Below are 16,187 nucleotides of genomic sequence, written 5' to 3' on the forward strand. Positions count from 1 at the left end.
TGTAAATAAAATTTTGAAGAAGGAAGAGAATGAAATTTTCAAAATGTATAAACGTTGTCATAAAATGAATTATTTGTTAACATTATATTGTTTAGATAAGTAATGCAAAAGATACTTTGTAAAATTTAAAATTTCAATTCAAAATTTGCATTCAGCTATCAAACTAATTATTCCGAAGTAAAAAAAAAAGTGAAAACGGAAATGAGTGGTATTAAAATTAGGTCTAATTTATATTTTTTATCATTTTGCACTTCATATTTAATCGTGCGTGGTTTTCTTCATCATTAATTTATTCAGTTATACTTCTTTAAATCTCTTATATCAATAATCACTTTATCACTTACATTATATCAATAATAAAACTAAAGAAAAAAATCAACGCTTATCTTTTCTTATTTTTCAAACTTTTTTTTTGAGCAATATAGTTTTAAATAAAAAAAAATAATATTTGAATTTTAAATAAAAAGTATTTCACATAAATAATAATAAAAAGTAAAGTCAAATTGAAAAAAACTTTTCATACAATTTAAAAAAAGATTAAAAAAAAAGATCCTTAAAAAAATTAAAAAAAAAAGAACATACTTTATGACTAATATTTTCACACAGTATTATCAAATTAGCCAATTAATCATTTATACCATTATCACCAATATTATCACTTATTATCAATACTATTATCACCAACAGAAATGAATGATACACATTTTTTATTCACTACTGCTAACTACTAATATCACTACTGCTTTCTACTGGTGACAAAATTTAATTACGAAGTTATAGAATGACATTACATTAACCGATGGATTATTTTTCTATCTGATATTGATTGATTGATTTCAGAATCAATAATGGATGATAAAGAATATCTTTCGATCAAATATAAAATTCATTTGAAAAAGCATGTATTTTTTGATTTTGAATTTTTTAATTCTCAGTGTTTAAAAATTAAAAAACCCACTTTTTTTTTTTTTAAATCTAAAAGATTCTTTAGCTATTGAATCTCATTTCAAAATTTTTTATATTAATCAAAGCTCAAAAAAAAAATACGTCATTTATGTACACTTTTTTTTTTTCAAATTATAAATGAACGATGCTCCATTATTTTAAATTTTTATATTTCGTTTTTTTTTTTTCTCACCTTTTTCTTTCTTTTCCTTTAGTTGTAATATTTTTGACATTTTTTATAATCATTACTAAAATTGCTAAATCTCTCTCTCATATACCTAAAATTATTCCAATTATTATTATTATTATTATTTCGTAGCTAAAATTATTCAAAAAAATTTCTCATTATCATTGATATCTTTTTCTAATCTTTTCGATTGATTTCAAAAATTTCAATTCAAAAAAGAAAAAAATGGGAAAAGTAAAATTTGCAAAGAAAGTCATAATTTGGATTATACATATTTCTACTATTCTCACTTTTTTCCATAATTCCAATAAACTTCGTGAAAAAACAAAAAAAAAAAAAAAAAATTTTGTTACATTTAACAAATAAATATATTTATTAATTTTATATAATAAGCAATTTCATTTTTAGTAATGATAACAGCTTACTTTCATCATCAACGATATTAAGCAATCAACGACAACGATCATTTCGAACAAAATCCATCAATTATGATTCATTAAAAAATGTTACTAGGTATTATTATTATTATTATTATTTTGTCAAATTTTACCACAAATTTTAGAATTAAATTGTTAGCTTAATTAATTTTTGTTAATGCAAAAACTTTTTGTTTTTTCTTTTGATTGATTTGACAAAACATTAAAATATTATTCTTTAAAAAGTTGCATTCTTTGCTTCTTTTTTTTTTTTTTTTTTTCATTCACATTAATTAAATGAAATGGAATAATTAACAATGATAAGCTTATTAAATGGATAAAAATAAAACTTTTAATTGAAGTAACACCAAGATATCAGTAAAATTAAAATGATTTCAGTGATCAAAATATTGATAAGCAACATAGGGAGGAACTAAAGTATGAAACGCCATCATCCAGTCAACAATCAAGAAAATCGGCTATAAATCGAACTGCAAAAAGCGGAACAAATCTTAATTATCCTGCAATGACATCTAGTAAATCATCACAGACGGACTATTTCAAAGGTTTTGGTGTAAAATTTATAATTTATTATAAATTAATATCTGTAATCATTCACTCATTTCATTTTTCATTCATTCATCTTTTCAATAACAATTTTGGCAATAGGTAAGCAAAATTAAATCACTTCGGAGTAATTAAAAAAAAATAAAAAAAATAATTGAAAATCTATTATGACATCTAATTCGTTCCATTTATTCTCTTTCAGTTCTTTTTTTTTTTTTTTTTTTTCTTCCTCTTTTATGAAATTAATCTCTTGCAAAAAATAAATTTAACAATTTGCAATTTTTAATTTCCATTTAATTTCGTTAATAAATGATTTGAAGCAAGCATATTTGTGTGAAATTAGTGAAAAAAAAAAAAAAAAAAAAAAAAAAAAAAACAAGTATTAATAAAATATGAATTTAAAATTTGATTAAATTTTAAAATTAAAATTATTTCAGACATTGATCCTTGCACTAATTGTAACAATCTTTTAACGCGTGCTACCGAATTTCTGGCAAAAATTGAATTAAATTATGGATTATCAACAAAAACACCATCAAGTTTAAGCACTTTTAGCCAATATCCTACTACCAGTACTACTGCATCATCAATTAAACAATCATCGAAAAAAATAGGACAGTATGATGACAGAAGGTTCATGAGAAATAAATTAATTCAATTAATCTTTTTTTGTTAATTCAATTTTAATCCAATTTTTTTTTTTTCAATTAATTCAATTTTTTTTTTATTTTCACTCGTAATTTCGATTGTTCTAATTCCTTTATTATTACTGTATTCTCATACTTTACATCCATGTACAATCAACTATTATTTTTGTAATCTTTACTAAATGGTTTTTTTTGTGAAATATCAAAATTAACAAATAAACTGAACTGAACAGTATAAAGCATGAAATTAGAGAGAGAGAGAGAGAGAGAGAGAGAGAGAGAGAGAGAGAGAGAGAGAGAGAGAGAGAGAGAGAGAGCAAGAGAGAGGGAGATTATAGCTTTTTATTTTAGGAAGGAAAATAATAACTCAGATTTATCCACTTCCACTTTCGATAATAAAGGTTATTCTTTTTCAACAAATCTCATTGCAAAAAAAAGAAAAAAAAAAGAACTTTTATCATTTCTTTATTTATGAAAACATACGTTTCAGCATGATCCATCCATTACTGAATGAATCATCATATGAAATGATTTATTTATTTCGTTCATTAATAAAAAAACTCATTTCAATTTAATCATTTTTTTTTTTAATAGTATTCAAATTTTCAGTAATTCCTATCAGATCATCGTCAAAAGCAAAACTTATAAAACATAAGTTATGAATTAATTTATTATTATGCACAATTAATTTATCCATATTTATATAATAATAATTAATTAAAAAGATTTAATCTAAAATATAAATCTAAATCTACACATCTATCCTAATAGGATGACTTATAAGTGTGAAAATTCAATGTGAATAAACAAAAGTAAGCTTATTTTGTTCAAAAAAAAAAAGAGTGAAAATGATTGAAAGAAATTCAGATCCAATTGATGAAGCAGACATATATTGCTTGATATTATCAACATATTCAATTAATTAATCAATCTTATCTTTTTAAAGAAATTTTAATGTTAATATTGCATTAATTAGCATATTTAATTAACGATGATATTTTTAGAATGAAAGTAATCAAGAAAATGTGAACAATGTGACAGGAGAAAAAGTTAAAGAAATGACAGTCCAAAATGTTTCACAACTTGAGGTGAGACATAATCATACCACTTGAATGGATAATTTTATCAGAAGAAAAAGTAATGATGAAAATAACAAAAAAAAAAAAAAAACTAATCTATCTTGATGGCACTTACTGCTTTTTTTTTTTAATTTTTAAAAAATTTAAAATATTCAATCAGAAAAATTAAAAAAAAAACTTTTAAATCTAAAGTTTGCTATTTTCAATTTTTTTCAAAATTCAATTTTTCGCTCACAGCTACAAATTATAACACGAAGAGAAAAAAAGATGCTAACTTGTAGCAATTTGCTGCCAAAAAATTTCAGATATGAATAGTTGAGTATATTGTTTACACTATCATTCAATATGATTAAATATTTTTTTTATAAATTTCATAAAATTTTATTTCAGTTTAAGATGTAACTGAATCTTTTGAGTTTTTTTTAGCAGGAAAAACAAAAGACAGCTATGAAAGAAATTAAAATGGATAAGTTTGAAGGAAAGAAAAAAATTGAAGAAGATAATATAGTGAAGGTCAAGATGAGCAATAATAAGTCAAAGCTAGTGGAAAACTGTGAAAAAGATCAAATAAAACAAAAAGCTGTAGCAGCAGAAAATTATGAAAGTTTGAGTACATTAACTGCCACAACAGAAAGTACAATTGTCACAAAAAAAATGGAACCAGGTTAGTAGTACATATAGTCAAAAATGATATAATATAATTAGCTTATTAATAAGAAATAATATTTTCTATGATATATATGCAAGTTTTTTGCTTAATGAGATATAATTTAAAAAAAAAAAAAGAAAAGAATTTGCATTTTTTACAGTTTTCTAAAAAGGCATTAAATGTATAAGACTATCAAAAAAAAAAAAAAAAAAAAAATAATGCTATCATCTTTTGTCTTTTTTTTATTTTTAAAATATGTTAGTATTTTGTTCACAGAGTTAGAGAAGACTATTGAAAAGCCAGCAATAGCAACGGAATTAATAACATTAAAAATGAAAGATATCCCTAACAATGATATGAAGAAGATTATTGATAAGAAAAAGAATGAAATTAAAAGTGATGGAAAGGAAATCAAGAAGGAAATGACACAAAAATAATAAAAAAGGTAAAAAAAATAAGTAGTTTGATAAATTTCACAAAATTGTGTTTTGGAAATACTTTTATTTTTATTTATTTATTTATTTATTTATGTATTTTTTTCCCACGAATATTCTGTTGTGCATTTCAGATCAATGAAATGAGTGTAATGAAAACCTCTCATTATACTGGAACATATACATTTATTGTAATGAAATACAGAATAAGGCTGACAGTACCTTAAGATTACATCAAACACATCAAATAAAATAAAATAAAATAAACATAAGGATGAATGGAACATTAACTGAAAACAATGATTCATATATTTTTTTTTTTTTTTTCAGGAAAAGCTAGTAGTATACAACAAATGTGCAAGAAAATAATTTCAAAAAAAAAAAAGAACCAGCCAAATAATGTATCATCAAACATTTCCCATATATAATTTTTTTTTTTTCTTACTGTTATATATAATGAAAAAATAAAATAAGAAAAAATTTTGTTTATGGCATAGATTTCATATAAATAAGCGGTTTGTATCGTAAGCATAATGTTTTTTATCAAAGAAGTGTACCAAAATTAACGAAAAGTAACAAGAGATTTCAAATTATGATAATAAAGTCCACTAATGATTCGAGCTTTTCATGAAATCCATGAGAATTGTTGCATGATATGTCAGCAATTTCATTCTATAATTTTTCGTTAAAAAAAAACAACTTAGGAAATCCGCCACTTTATACAGTATGTAAATCCAAAAAAGATTAGAAAATAAAATATAAGAAAATACCCACCAACTCTGATCAAAAAAGTATATCCATAATTCTGATATGATAAATAATTAGGGAATAAAAGATGAGCAAAAAAAAAAAAAAAAAAAAAAGAAAATTATGGGAAAAAGAAGGTGGGAGGAAATATATTGTTAAATATACAAATGAAAAACGAAGATAACATTATTGGCAAACAAAAGAAGATGGTGACAATGAATTAACAATGTAAAACGAAGAGTTAACCAAAAAATAGATATTTCAATAGGTTATATCGTTCAAAATATACAACAGAGTTATAATTTAGTGGTAAATATATTTTGGGTTCTTATAATAATAAGTTCTTAAAATTATAAATGGCAAATTTCATGCAAAAAAAAAAAAAAGAAAAGGAAATAAGACAATCATATATTGAAGCTCAAAATTTATGGTAAATTTTCTTCCATTTATGATTATGAACACCGGTAAAATGGAATCTAAATGGTGCAAACCTGAATAAAACTTACACTACACATGCACATCTCCGAATAATTGAGCTACACATTTTTTTTCTACAAACTAGATACCTGATTACTAAGGGAAGGAGTTGAAAAAAAAAAAAAAAAAAAAAACAAAGCAGGTTGCCTTTAGCAAATCAGAATGACTTGATAATTTTTAACATCGAAAAACAAATTGAGGGCAGTATAAATTTTATGATTTTTTTTTATAACATGTGTGAAACTTCAAATTTTTAATTTGTCATGGCTGCTACTAATTTACTAAAAGCAATTAAGATTTTTCATTTAAACAAAGAAAGAAGAAGAACCAAAGAGAATAAGAGAGCTCATTCATTAAAAAGACATATACGGCAAAATGTACACGCCAAACAGGAAACAATGAAAAAAGTTACCTGTAATAAACAACTAAGCGGACAAATATATGACAAATCGGTAAACCGGAAGAGATGCACTGTTATTCGCAGATCGTCACAAATATGAGGTGACTCATAAGCATTCTCTCGCTGTTATTAAAATTATATCAACCAACCATTGATGATGTCAGAGGAGCAGTCATCGATTCTGTCTGCAATCAAATTTATTCAAAAAAGAAGCATAGCACATTCTGTTAAAAAAAAAAAAAAAAAAGATAGAAAATGATATTTTTCTCTTTCCAAATAAGTTAAACCTAAAATGACAGATTAAAAAATAAAATAATTAGAAGTTGAAGACCAGAAAATTACAAATAATATTCATATAAGCATGAAGAAAATGAAACATTTACATATAGTATTTAGAATTCATATATAGCACATAATATAGAATTATAAATAACTACGATTACCGATGGATAAAGGACTGCTAAAATCAAAAGAAAAAAAAAAATTAAATTAAAAAAAGGTCAACATTCAACTTATCTTATTTAACAATAGCTTTAAATTTAAATTACAAGACTTTTCACACTATATTCGTGTTGTACAACTCAAAAAGTAAACATTTCTATGTGAGTACTATTTGTTTTTTCATACTCTAATAATGAACTCTTTTATAAAGCATATATTATATAGCCCATACCGGTATGCTTAATGAAGTACTTGATGTAGTTGGTGGTGGAGCACTAACAGGATTGTATTTCCATTGTTGGTCCTGATCAATGACAAGTTTCACGCCACGGTGAATGCCATTTGAGTTAGAAGGAGCTGAGAAATTAAAATTATAAATTTTAATATATAATATATTTTACATATAGAAAACAAAAATTATGAACAATCTAAGATTACAAAAGTAACAAAATGCTATTAATAAATCAAAGATTGGCAACCACTCAATACTAGAATTTATTAAATAAAAATGAAAGAAGTCCCAAAAAGAAAGAAGAAAAAAACTGGCAAGAGTTCACAAACTGAAAAAATGCAACAAAAGAAAGAAAATTTCCCATATAGTGACAAATTATAGTATATCTCGAAAAATACTTTTATCCACTGATTACTCATATACTTTACTATTTACTTATTACATTTTCTTATATTAATAAAAACATATGAAGGTGCTATTACCGTCAGCAAATGGATCCATATCTGCGTCAACTTCTTCAACAGTACGTCTGTATACCGGATTGTCCACATGAAGCACTGCAAAGCTTGTCGGCCGCTTATGATACCACAAATAAGCCTTGAAAAAAAGAAATTCTTCCCATTTGTTTCAAAAGAAATTCCACACACACACAAAAAAAAAAAATAATCAAACGCACAAGATAGGAGATATTTATCATTCGAATAAATATGCTAATAAAAATTTTAAAAGCTTGAATATCCTGCCTTCATTTTGTATTTTGGAATCGGCTGCTGGTGAAGGTTAATATTACAAGAGGTCAAAGCTGCTATCAAATTCACCATCAAAATTAAATAAAATGAAGCACGACATCACTTATTATCAATGACATTTACCACTATAAATGATAGTATGAGTTTCAACTTACCGCGATTACTGTGGATGCAATAAGCAGTAGCAGGAGCACTGATGAGAACGAAAACGGTGATGATCCATTCAACTTATCATCTGAAATAAATCACAAACATATATATAAAAATAAAAAAAAAAAAAAAAAAAACTAAAATGTTGCAACACACTCACCTTCACCAGCAGCCGATTCCAAAATACAATAATTCTCATTTTCCAAGCTTACAATGAAACCATTCATACAGGCACATGTATATGGCCGTCCTTTCAGAAGAAAATGAGCATCTCTATTGATGGCTGAAAAAATCAATTTTCAGTCAATAAAAAATTTAGAAAATATTGGGAGTTTTCAGAACCTTTATTGCTAAAAATTAGGAGTATATTTAAGAAAATTTTAGCCTAATACACTATCTCGTCGAGCATTTCGACATTTTTAGCAGTGGTTAGAATCTCAAACTTATCATTTTTTCAAAAAAAAAAGAAAAAGAAAAGATAAATAATGAAAAATAAGAAACAAGCAAATTAATCATTTTTCAAAAACTTTGTTTTACATTGCTCATAAATCCGATGAAAAAAAGTGAACTTCAGCAATCAAGGAGATCCCAATTAACAGTCAAAGATTTTTTTTTTTTTTTTTCGAACTAGATAAATAAAATAAATCAATTCAAAACATACGGAGATGAGCCTTAGGAAGACATATATGTTCACATTCATGACTAGCGCATTTGTTAGGATGATCAGGTTGGGCCAATTCATGATAGACTCTAACTGTCATAGGGCCAGAAACGCCATTCATTACCTGAAATACGCAATCAAAGAAACAACATTCTAAAACAAAAAAAAAAAAAAAGTGATAGGACATCTCATTATAAATTTTTTGAAAGAAATTTGAAAATAGAGTAACACCAGTGAAGATGAATGTTGCTTACTGTCTTAAAATCGCTTCCTGTGAATTTGTTAGCAGTAAGAACTCCTTCCTGATCCCAATCTGTCCAATAAAGACGTTCCTCAAAAACAGTTAACGAAAACGGATGTTTGACACGTTCATGTGAGCGAAGCACAAGTCTGATATGTTGTCCCCAGTAGTCGCAAGACATAATTAATTTCACTTTTGCATCTGCCCAATAAAGTCTTTGTTCTAGGATATCCAAAGCTAAACCATTCGGCCATTTAATCATTTCACCAGAAATTATCACCTGGAAAACTTTTTCATTTCATATATTCTCTAACGTGCAGCATTTTATGCTCTCCTAAACGTTCAAAATAATGTGAGCTATTAAAAATAACAGTAATTTCATCCTAATTTTTTTCTCGAAAAAAAAAGAATATTTTAAGGAAAATGTACACGTATATAATAATCACACATTATTTTTATGCTATATATTGCCATAATAAATCCCACAAAATTTAAACAAAATAACACGAACAGATAGACAAGAAAAATTGAAAATTTTTATAACTGAAACACCTAGAAAGTTTCACACTTAAATTACCGTTCTGTTATTGCCATCCATACCAGCACGCTCTATATGTGCACTCAAACCCCAATCAGTCCAGAAGATTAATCCTCTTAATGGATCTACCGCGATTGCACGTGGTTCATCTAGATTTTCAGAAAACAATGTTCGTCTTTTACGTGTTACCAAATCCAGAACATTAATCTATAAATATTAAAATTAATGAACTGACAATATAATTTAGGTATTGAAACCACAAAAAACTATTTGATTCTATTTTATGTTATTACAGGGGAAGAGTAATGAATTTCTCACACCTGATCAAGACCGGTATCAGTCCAGAACAGCAGTTGATGAACCCAATCAACTGCCAAACCATCCGGTGTAGATACGTCCTTATCAATAAGTGTTATATTATGCTCCCCTTCTGCACAGCCTCGAACATCTTGTAATGTCTTCAAACCTTTACCCATGTGGCATATCATTATCTTTTCTTGTGAAACATCCGACCAAATTAGAGTATCGTTCCTTAAAAAGATTTTGAAACGAATTTAAAGAACAGAGAAAACTAAAAAAAAAAGAACTTTCAAATAATTTGATGTATTCCAATCAGTATTTTTGCCAATAGCGCATGAATTAAAAAAGCTTTTAGTGATATCCTCATCAACTTGTCGTCATAATATTTTCAAATGTGGTTTTTCTTGATTGAAACAGAATATAAGAACTCAACCAAAAGAACAAACAGAATTTGCTAACCTATGCAAAAAGTCCATCGCTACAGCAGAATCAAGTTTTGCGACAAGTGGCTCATACTTATTCGTAACTAAGTCGAATCTTCGGATAGTTGCTCTATTTGATAACAATAATAATGGATCACTACCTTTAGCCCGACATATACCAGCACTTTTGTTTGTACCAGTTGATCTATAAATATAATATGAAAATATCCTTTTTTACCTTTTCAAATACTTCCGAAATTATTGGTAATATGAGAATTATCGTTTTCTTTCTCATCCATCATGACAATCGGGATTAAACACAGCATAAAATTGAGAGCTAAAAAAATGAATAAAACTGTATACATCAAATCGATTGTTATGGGAAGATAAGAGAAGGTAAATGGAAAATAACCTGCCCATCGTAAGATGATAGCCAGGATAACATTCACAGACATATCCACCCGGCACATTGATACATTTCTGAGCGCATATTCCAATCTGAGCGCATTCATCAATATCTTTAATTCAGAGTTCCACTTAATACAAGCATGAATGTTATTTGCATATTTAGACAAAAGAGAAGTTCCAAAAATTCCAAACTTGAAGCTAGTCATAAAACACTGGTCACAAAAAAGGGCTTAAAGTACAAAGCACCAGAGAATGATATCCATTCTTAAGTTTGGATTACTGTCCCTTATCATCCCAAAATATTTCATTAAAAGTAAACTTCTTTCTGGAAAAGGAAATGACAAACTTAACAACTTGGATATTTATTTTTCCTTTTAAAATAGGATCATATCTATCATTTGACCGCTGACTAGGAGTATTTCAAATATTTTTCTACATTATAATAATGTACAAAAATATTTAAAAAAAAAAAGCAGACAACAAATTCCAGACAAATTATTGAAAAAAGAAGACTAACCTATACAACTTCTTCCTTTTAACTCGAAACCACGAGGACAATGACAAATGGTACCATTAAACTTTGTTGTTCGACATTTGCAATGATTGTTCGATGAGTCATCACACAATGCTGAAAAAACAAAGATCTCAATAACAACTGAAAATAATACCATTAAAAGATCGTTTGCTGTAAACATTTAATACTTCTTACTTCAGAAGTATTACTTTACAACTGCAATTAAAATTTTCTTAATAATAAAACGCCTCATTTCAGCTATCACTTATCTAATGACTAAAAGTGACTCAGACAACTGTTTGCACATGAAATATTATAAGTAAACGCTGCTAAAGTGCCCAACAACATATTTTTCAAATTTAAAAACAGCAAACCTACTATCATATTTTAGGTTTACTTTCGAGCAATAGGACTCTAAAGTGTTAACCCCGAAATATATGGGGTTGAAAGCTAAGACCAGAAATTAACCAACTAAAACTATATAATATGGGCAGGTTGATCATTAAAAGACTATATGGAAATATCTGACAGGTTATGTTTATTCCTTCCGAAGAAGGTTTATTCCTTCAAAATGCAGATAAAATTTTATTCGAAGTAGGATGAATGAGAGCAATGCTTCATATGTTGCCAAATCTCTGATTGTTGTCAGATTCTTCCTCTTTCTGATCAAAAGAGAAAATAAAATTTAGAAAGTACTATATAGCAGTGACACAGTTTTCTTTTACTAGCGGTGTCTTCTGTTTAAATATTTGCTTTTAGTCACTAGAAAGTGTTGTTTAGTCACACTGGAAAAAAAGTATCGTTTAGAAAGTGCCAAAATCAATACGGAAATAAATTCCGAAAAGTCAGTCTATGTTTGCAACTACTGCAAAATATCTATTGAGGAAAATGGCAAATCAGACTTCGATTAGTTTCTGCAAATTATACATAACTTTTTCAAACAGCTACGTGATATACAAAACTTTCTTACATAGATTGAGATGTGACGAACAAACAGATTTCAAGCAATCATTATTCGGCTTTCCATCAACACATAAATCTTCTAATTTGATACATTGCAAAGGAGTTCCTGGACAACGATATTCCGTATTTTCATCGCACTTCTCTTCTGAATGATTTAGGAATATAAATAATTACAAAGGTGAGACCAAAAGAGAACAATCGACAAAGTAATTTTGCGAGAAAACCCACTAATTAATAATATTTTCAAAACAGAGTAAAAATTAGTACAAATCGACCAACTTTGTGTTTCAGAAGAAAGCAACTCAGGTGACAGGACATTCGGATACCATGAAAACAAGTAAATAAAAAGTTCCCTAAATCATTAGAAACCATTTCAAATGTAAACAACAAATAAGATTTTGTATTTCTTAAACTGAATTATCCTTCAGCTATTTTTCGTCATAAAAATAAGAGATACAACATACGTTTAGCAGGTGGAGTGCAATCTTTCTCATCACTTGCGTCAAGACAATCATCAAAACCATCACACCATTTGTTTGCCGGTATGCATCTTCCCATATCGCAAGTCCTTTCATTAGCTGTACAAACACGCTTGTCACCTGAACAATAAGAGATATTAATATTTGGTTTATATTACAAAGACTTTACCATTTCTTTCAATTATAGCGAAACCTATATATTCATGAGAAAAATTTTCATTATGATGCACGAATTAAAGAAATCTAACATCATTAATTATTTTTTTTAAAGCAGATGATAATGCTAATAACAACCGTTTATGTATTAAAATTACAAATTTAAATGATTGATGTTTTTAAAGCAAAGTGTTACAATTCTCTTCATCTGAGCCATCTGCACAATCCATTTCTCCATCACATTTCCACGCTTTATTGATGCAATGACCACCATTTCGACACGGAAATTCCTAAATATATTTAATGCACTCTTCAAATGGTTCATGCTTTATAGAGACAAATTTTGATGCAAATTTAGTCAAGAATAACAACGTAATACTTGTTAATAATTACACATAGTGCATGAAAGTTGGTCAAAACATCTAGCAATTCATTGACGTCATCTTCTTATAACATATTCTCTTACTTAATAACACAAATGAATGTTATTTAAATAATATTTCTCTGCTGAAGCATCTCAGTTTTTGAAATCATTACTACGGATTTCAGTCATTAAGGTAAAAGTATTAGTTTTCGAAATATGATAACACAGAAAACAGTTTACGCATGTTTACAGCTGAAATCTTATAAACTATTTACCATCGCAGAACGAGAAATACATTAGCAAAAGTAAGGATGATAAAGACAGTAAACATGAAAAGGTATAATAAAACCTAGAAAAACTTACAAAGCTATGATGACATGTAACCATATGTGGATTTTGACTTATAACTGTACCAATATCTGAACAATCCATTTCATCCGAATGATCCTTGCAATCTGCTTCGCCATCACAAACCCACATTCGAGGGATACATGTTCCACCTGATCGACACTGAAATAACATTCCTCACAATACCAAACGATAATTTTACAAAATCAGAAAAAAAAAAAAAAAAAAACAACAGTTTGAACAAAAGTAATTATAATTAAAAAATAACTTGAAAGAAATCTCACCTGAAATTTTTCTGTCGCATCACATGTCGTATTCGGACATTTTTCGTGATCTTCATCCGAACCATCTCCACAATCATCGTCACCATCACAAAGCCAATTTTTGAATATGCACACACCGTTATCGCATCTGTACTTAGACATGACGTCAAGAAACTCGAAAAACTATTCCATTCATAAAAAATGAATTAAATGGATTGATAAGGTCATTCTAAAGAAATGAAACATATAGTTGCTGCTAGGAGGAAAGAAATTGAAAGAAAAAAGCACAATAAAAAAAAAAAAAGTCAAGGATGAGAGGAAAAAAAAGAAAGGAACATGTAAAAATTCGTACTGAAACTCGTTTGTGCCACATGTCCTTGTCTTTTGGCAATCCTTTTCATCGGACATATCAACACAGTCATTTTGTCCATCACATTTCCATGTCATTGGGATGCACATTCTAGCATGACCTTTGTATTCTTCACATACAAATTGATCTTTTTCGCATGTTATATCTGAAAAATGTTTATTGATCATCAAAAAGCATTTAAAATCAACGAAAGGTTAAACATAGCACTTTATAACTAACTTATAATTACTGGTAAAGAATTTAGCCAATGATTTTTTATGTTATAACATAACAGATGACTGTACATTTTTTAAACATTTATAAGCAAACAAACTTAAATATTGAACAATTGCGCAAAAAAAAAAACATATATTGGACAGACTTTGGCATCCTTTTTCGTCTGATGAATCACGACAATCAGGTTCTCCATCACATACCCAAGTCTTTGGAATACAACGTGCTGGGTAATCGCGGATTTTTGAAGCATATAATGGAAGGCCGATTGAATCACCGACACATTCAAATTCTCTGTCTGTCTTACAGGATATCCGCGCTAAAACAAAAGTTTTCATAATGTAATAAAAACTGAACACATATCTAAAATACGTCTAAAAATAAAACAAACGTTTGTTTGAAAAAGTGTTTTAAAATTCATATTTAAAAATGGACAAATTAGTAATGTTAAAGAGCAGAGGGTTTCCACTATTTTGCTACCAGAAATATAGATACATTTACAAAAAATTTCAAAGAAAAAATGTTTTTGTCGACAAAAGACAGAGTGTAGAAGTTTAAAGAAGTTGGTTAATTTAAATACATAACTTACAGCATTTATCTTCGTCATCACCTTCCGGACAATCCTCATCACCATCACAGCGCCATGAAAGAGGAATACATTTGCCATTATTACATTTATACTGATTGTCTTCGGAACATTCTGAAAAAATTTAGCGGTATTAGAAAGACAAGAAGAAAAAACGTTCTATCATAATTTGGTATTAGAAAGAAAGAGAAATAGGGTTTTAATGGTTTAAAAAAACCATTTACAATTAGTTACAAAATTTCATCTAACTGATAAATTTTTAATTATCATTTTGTAAATAACAAAAAATTTGACTGATTTCATTCTAAAATTTCAGAAAACAATACATCTAAATCATTTATTCATAAATATTAATACATTCAAATTCTGTCCAAAAATAAATATTTTCAAGAAATCTAAATCCAAAGAAATAAAATTTACCTTTACTTCCTGTTGTTTCAATACCTTCAAGAAATCCCACTAGTGTAACGAATATAAAAAATGCAATTGATATGAACATCTTTGGTGAAGATTTCGACATTCGTTTTTTCAGAATCTTTACAATATAAACGATATTATAGCTATTCCATGCAATAATGCTAATGTAATTTGATGATCGATATGATGCTAACTGGTAAAAGATGAGAGTAGAAATGAAATTTGGTAGAGTATAGAACCGGTAGAGTATGAAACGTTCGTCCGATGAACACTCTTCAGAGAATTTCTAATAATACACACGTCGTTACTGCCAGTTCTCAATTGTGATATCGCAAATGCAATTAATGGTGCAAAATGAAACACGTATGCACTTATAAAACGTATCTGAAACGAATAAACAATTCATTACAAACATCAAAGATTATGTTGAAGTTATACAACGAAAATCAATTCGAAATTTCGTATGCATTGTTCGGTTAGAATTAAATCAACATAGCACAATCATATATCATCAAACTAATTTATAGTTATAATAGGCGAAACAAATTTAAAAAATGATTACGAGAAAAAAAAATCATTAAGTGATATAAATTATATAATCATATATTAGTTATTAAAGCAATTAATAACGACGATTACTACACACAAAAAATATTATAGCAATTGTAAATTTGAATTACAAATAATTACAACATAACTTTTTAAAGTAACATAGTATAATAATTAAAACAAAAAAAAAAAAAAAAAAAAAAAGAATGAAAAGATTGATTGCTGAAAAAAATGGGTAATGAATGCATTTGAATGACGGAAGAAAGAATGAATCA

General features: G+C 27.3%; 3 protein-coding genes across 3 annotated transcripts; 2 read left to right on the top strand and 1 right to left on the bottom strand.

Moving 5' to 3' along the window:
* Positions 1–848: 848 nt before the first annotated feature.
* On the top strand, positions 849–3,424 carry Bm1192 (Uncharacterized protein; the record flags this gene model as incomplete). The annotated part of the gene is made up of 6 exons (XM_043079300.1): positions 849–898; positions 1,541–1,645; positions 1,948–2,114; positions 2,553–2,748; positions 3,114–3,163; positions 3,372–3,424. The coding sequence occupies 6 exons, from the start codon at positions 849–851 to the stop codon at positions 3,422–3,424; spliced, it is 621 nt and encodes a 206-aa protein (XP_042935234.1).
* A 396-nt stretch (positions 3,425–3,820) lies between these two features.
* Bm8991 (Uncharacterized protein) lies at positions 3,821–4,927 on the top strand (the record flags this gene model as incomplete). The annotated part of the gene is made up of 3 exons (XM_043079301.1): positions 3,821–3,850; positions 4,268–4,505; positions 4,767–4,927. The coding sequence occupies 3 exons, from the start codon at positions 3,821–3,823 to the stop codon at positions 4,925–4,927; spliced, it is 429 nt and encodes a 142-aa protein (XP_042935235.1).
* A 1,761-nt stretch (positions 4,928–6,688) lies between these two features.
* Bm5765 (Calcium binding EGF domain containing protein) lies at positions 6,689–15,466 on the bottom strand (the record flags this gene model as incomplete). Its single annotated transcript, XM_043079302.1, has 21 exons — positions 6,689–6,733; positions 7,222–7,346; positions 7,704–7,818; positions 8,126–8,205; positions 8,281–8,403; positions 8,782–8,905; positions 9,036–9,302; positions 9,600–9,767; positions 9,881–10,091; positions 10,320–10,487; positions 10,695–10,800; positions 11,208–11,318; positions 12,175–12,312; positions 12,632–12,766; positions 12,999–13,092; positions 13,530–13,676; positions 13,799–13,925; positions 14,130–14,292; positions 14,509–14,679; positions 14,950–15,060; positions 15,367–15,466. The coding sequence occupies 21 exons, from the start codon at positions 15,464–15,466 to the stop codon at positions 6,689–6,691; spliced, it is 2,829 nt and encodes a 942-aa protein (XP_042935236.1).
* Positions 15,467–16,187: the final 721 nt, after the last annotated feature.

This window comes from Brugia malayi (genome assembly GCF_000002995.4).
Source record: "Brugia malayi strain FR3 genome assembly, contig: Bm_v4_Chr2_contig_001, whole genome shotgun sequence".
NCBI lineage: Eukaryota > Metazoa > Nematoda > Chromadorea > Rhabditida > Onchocercidae > Brugia > Brugia malayi.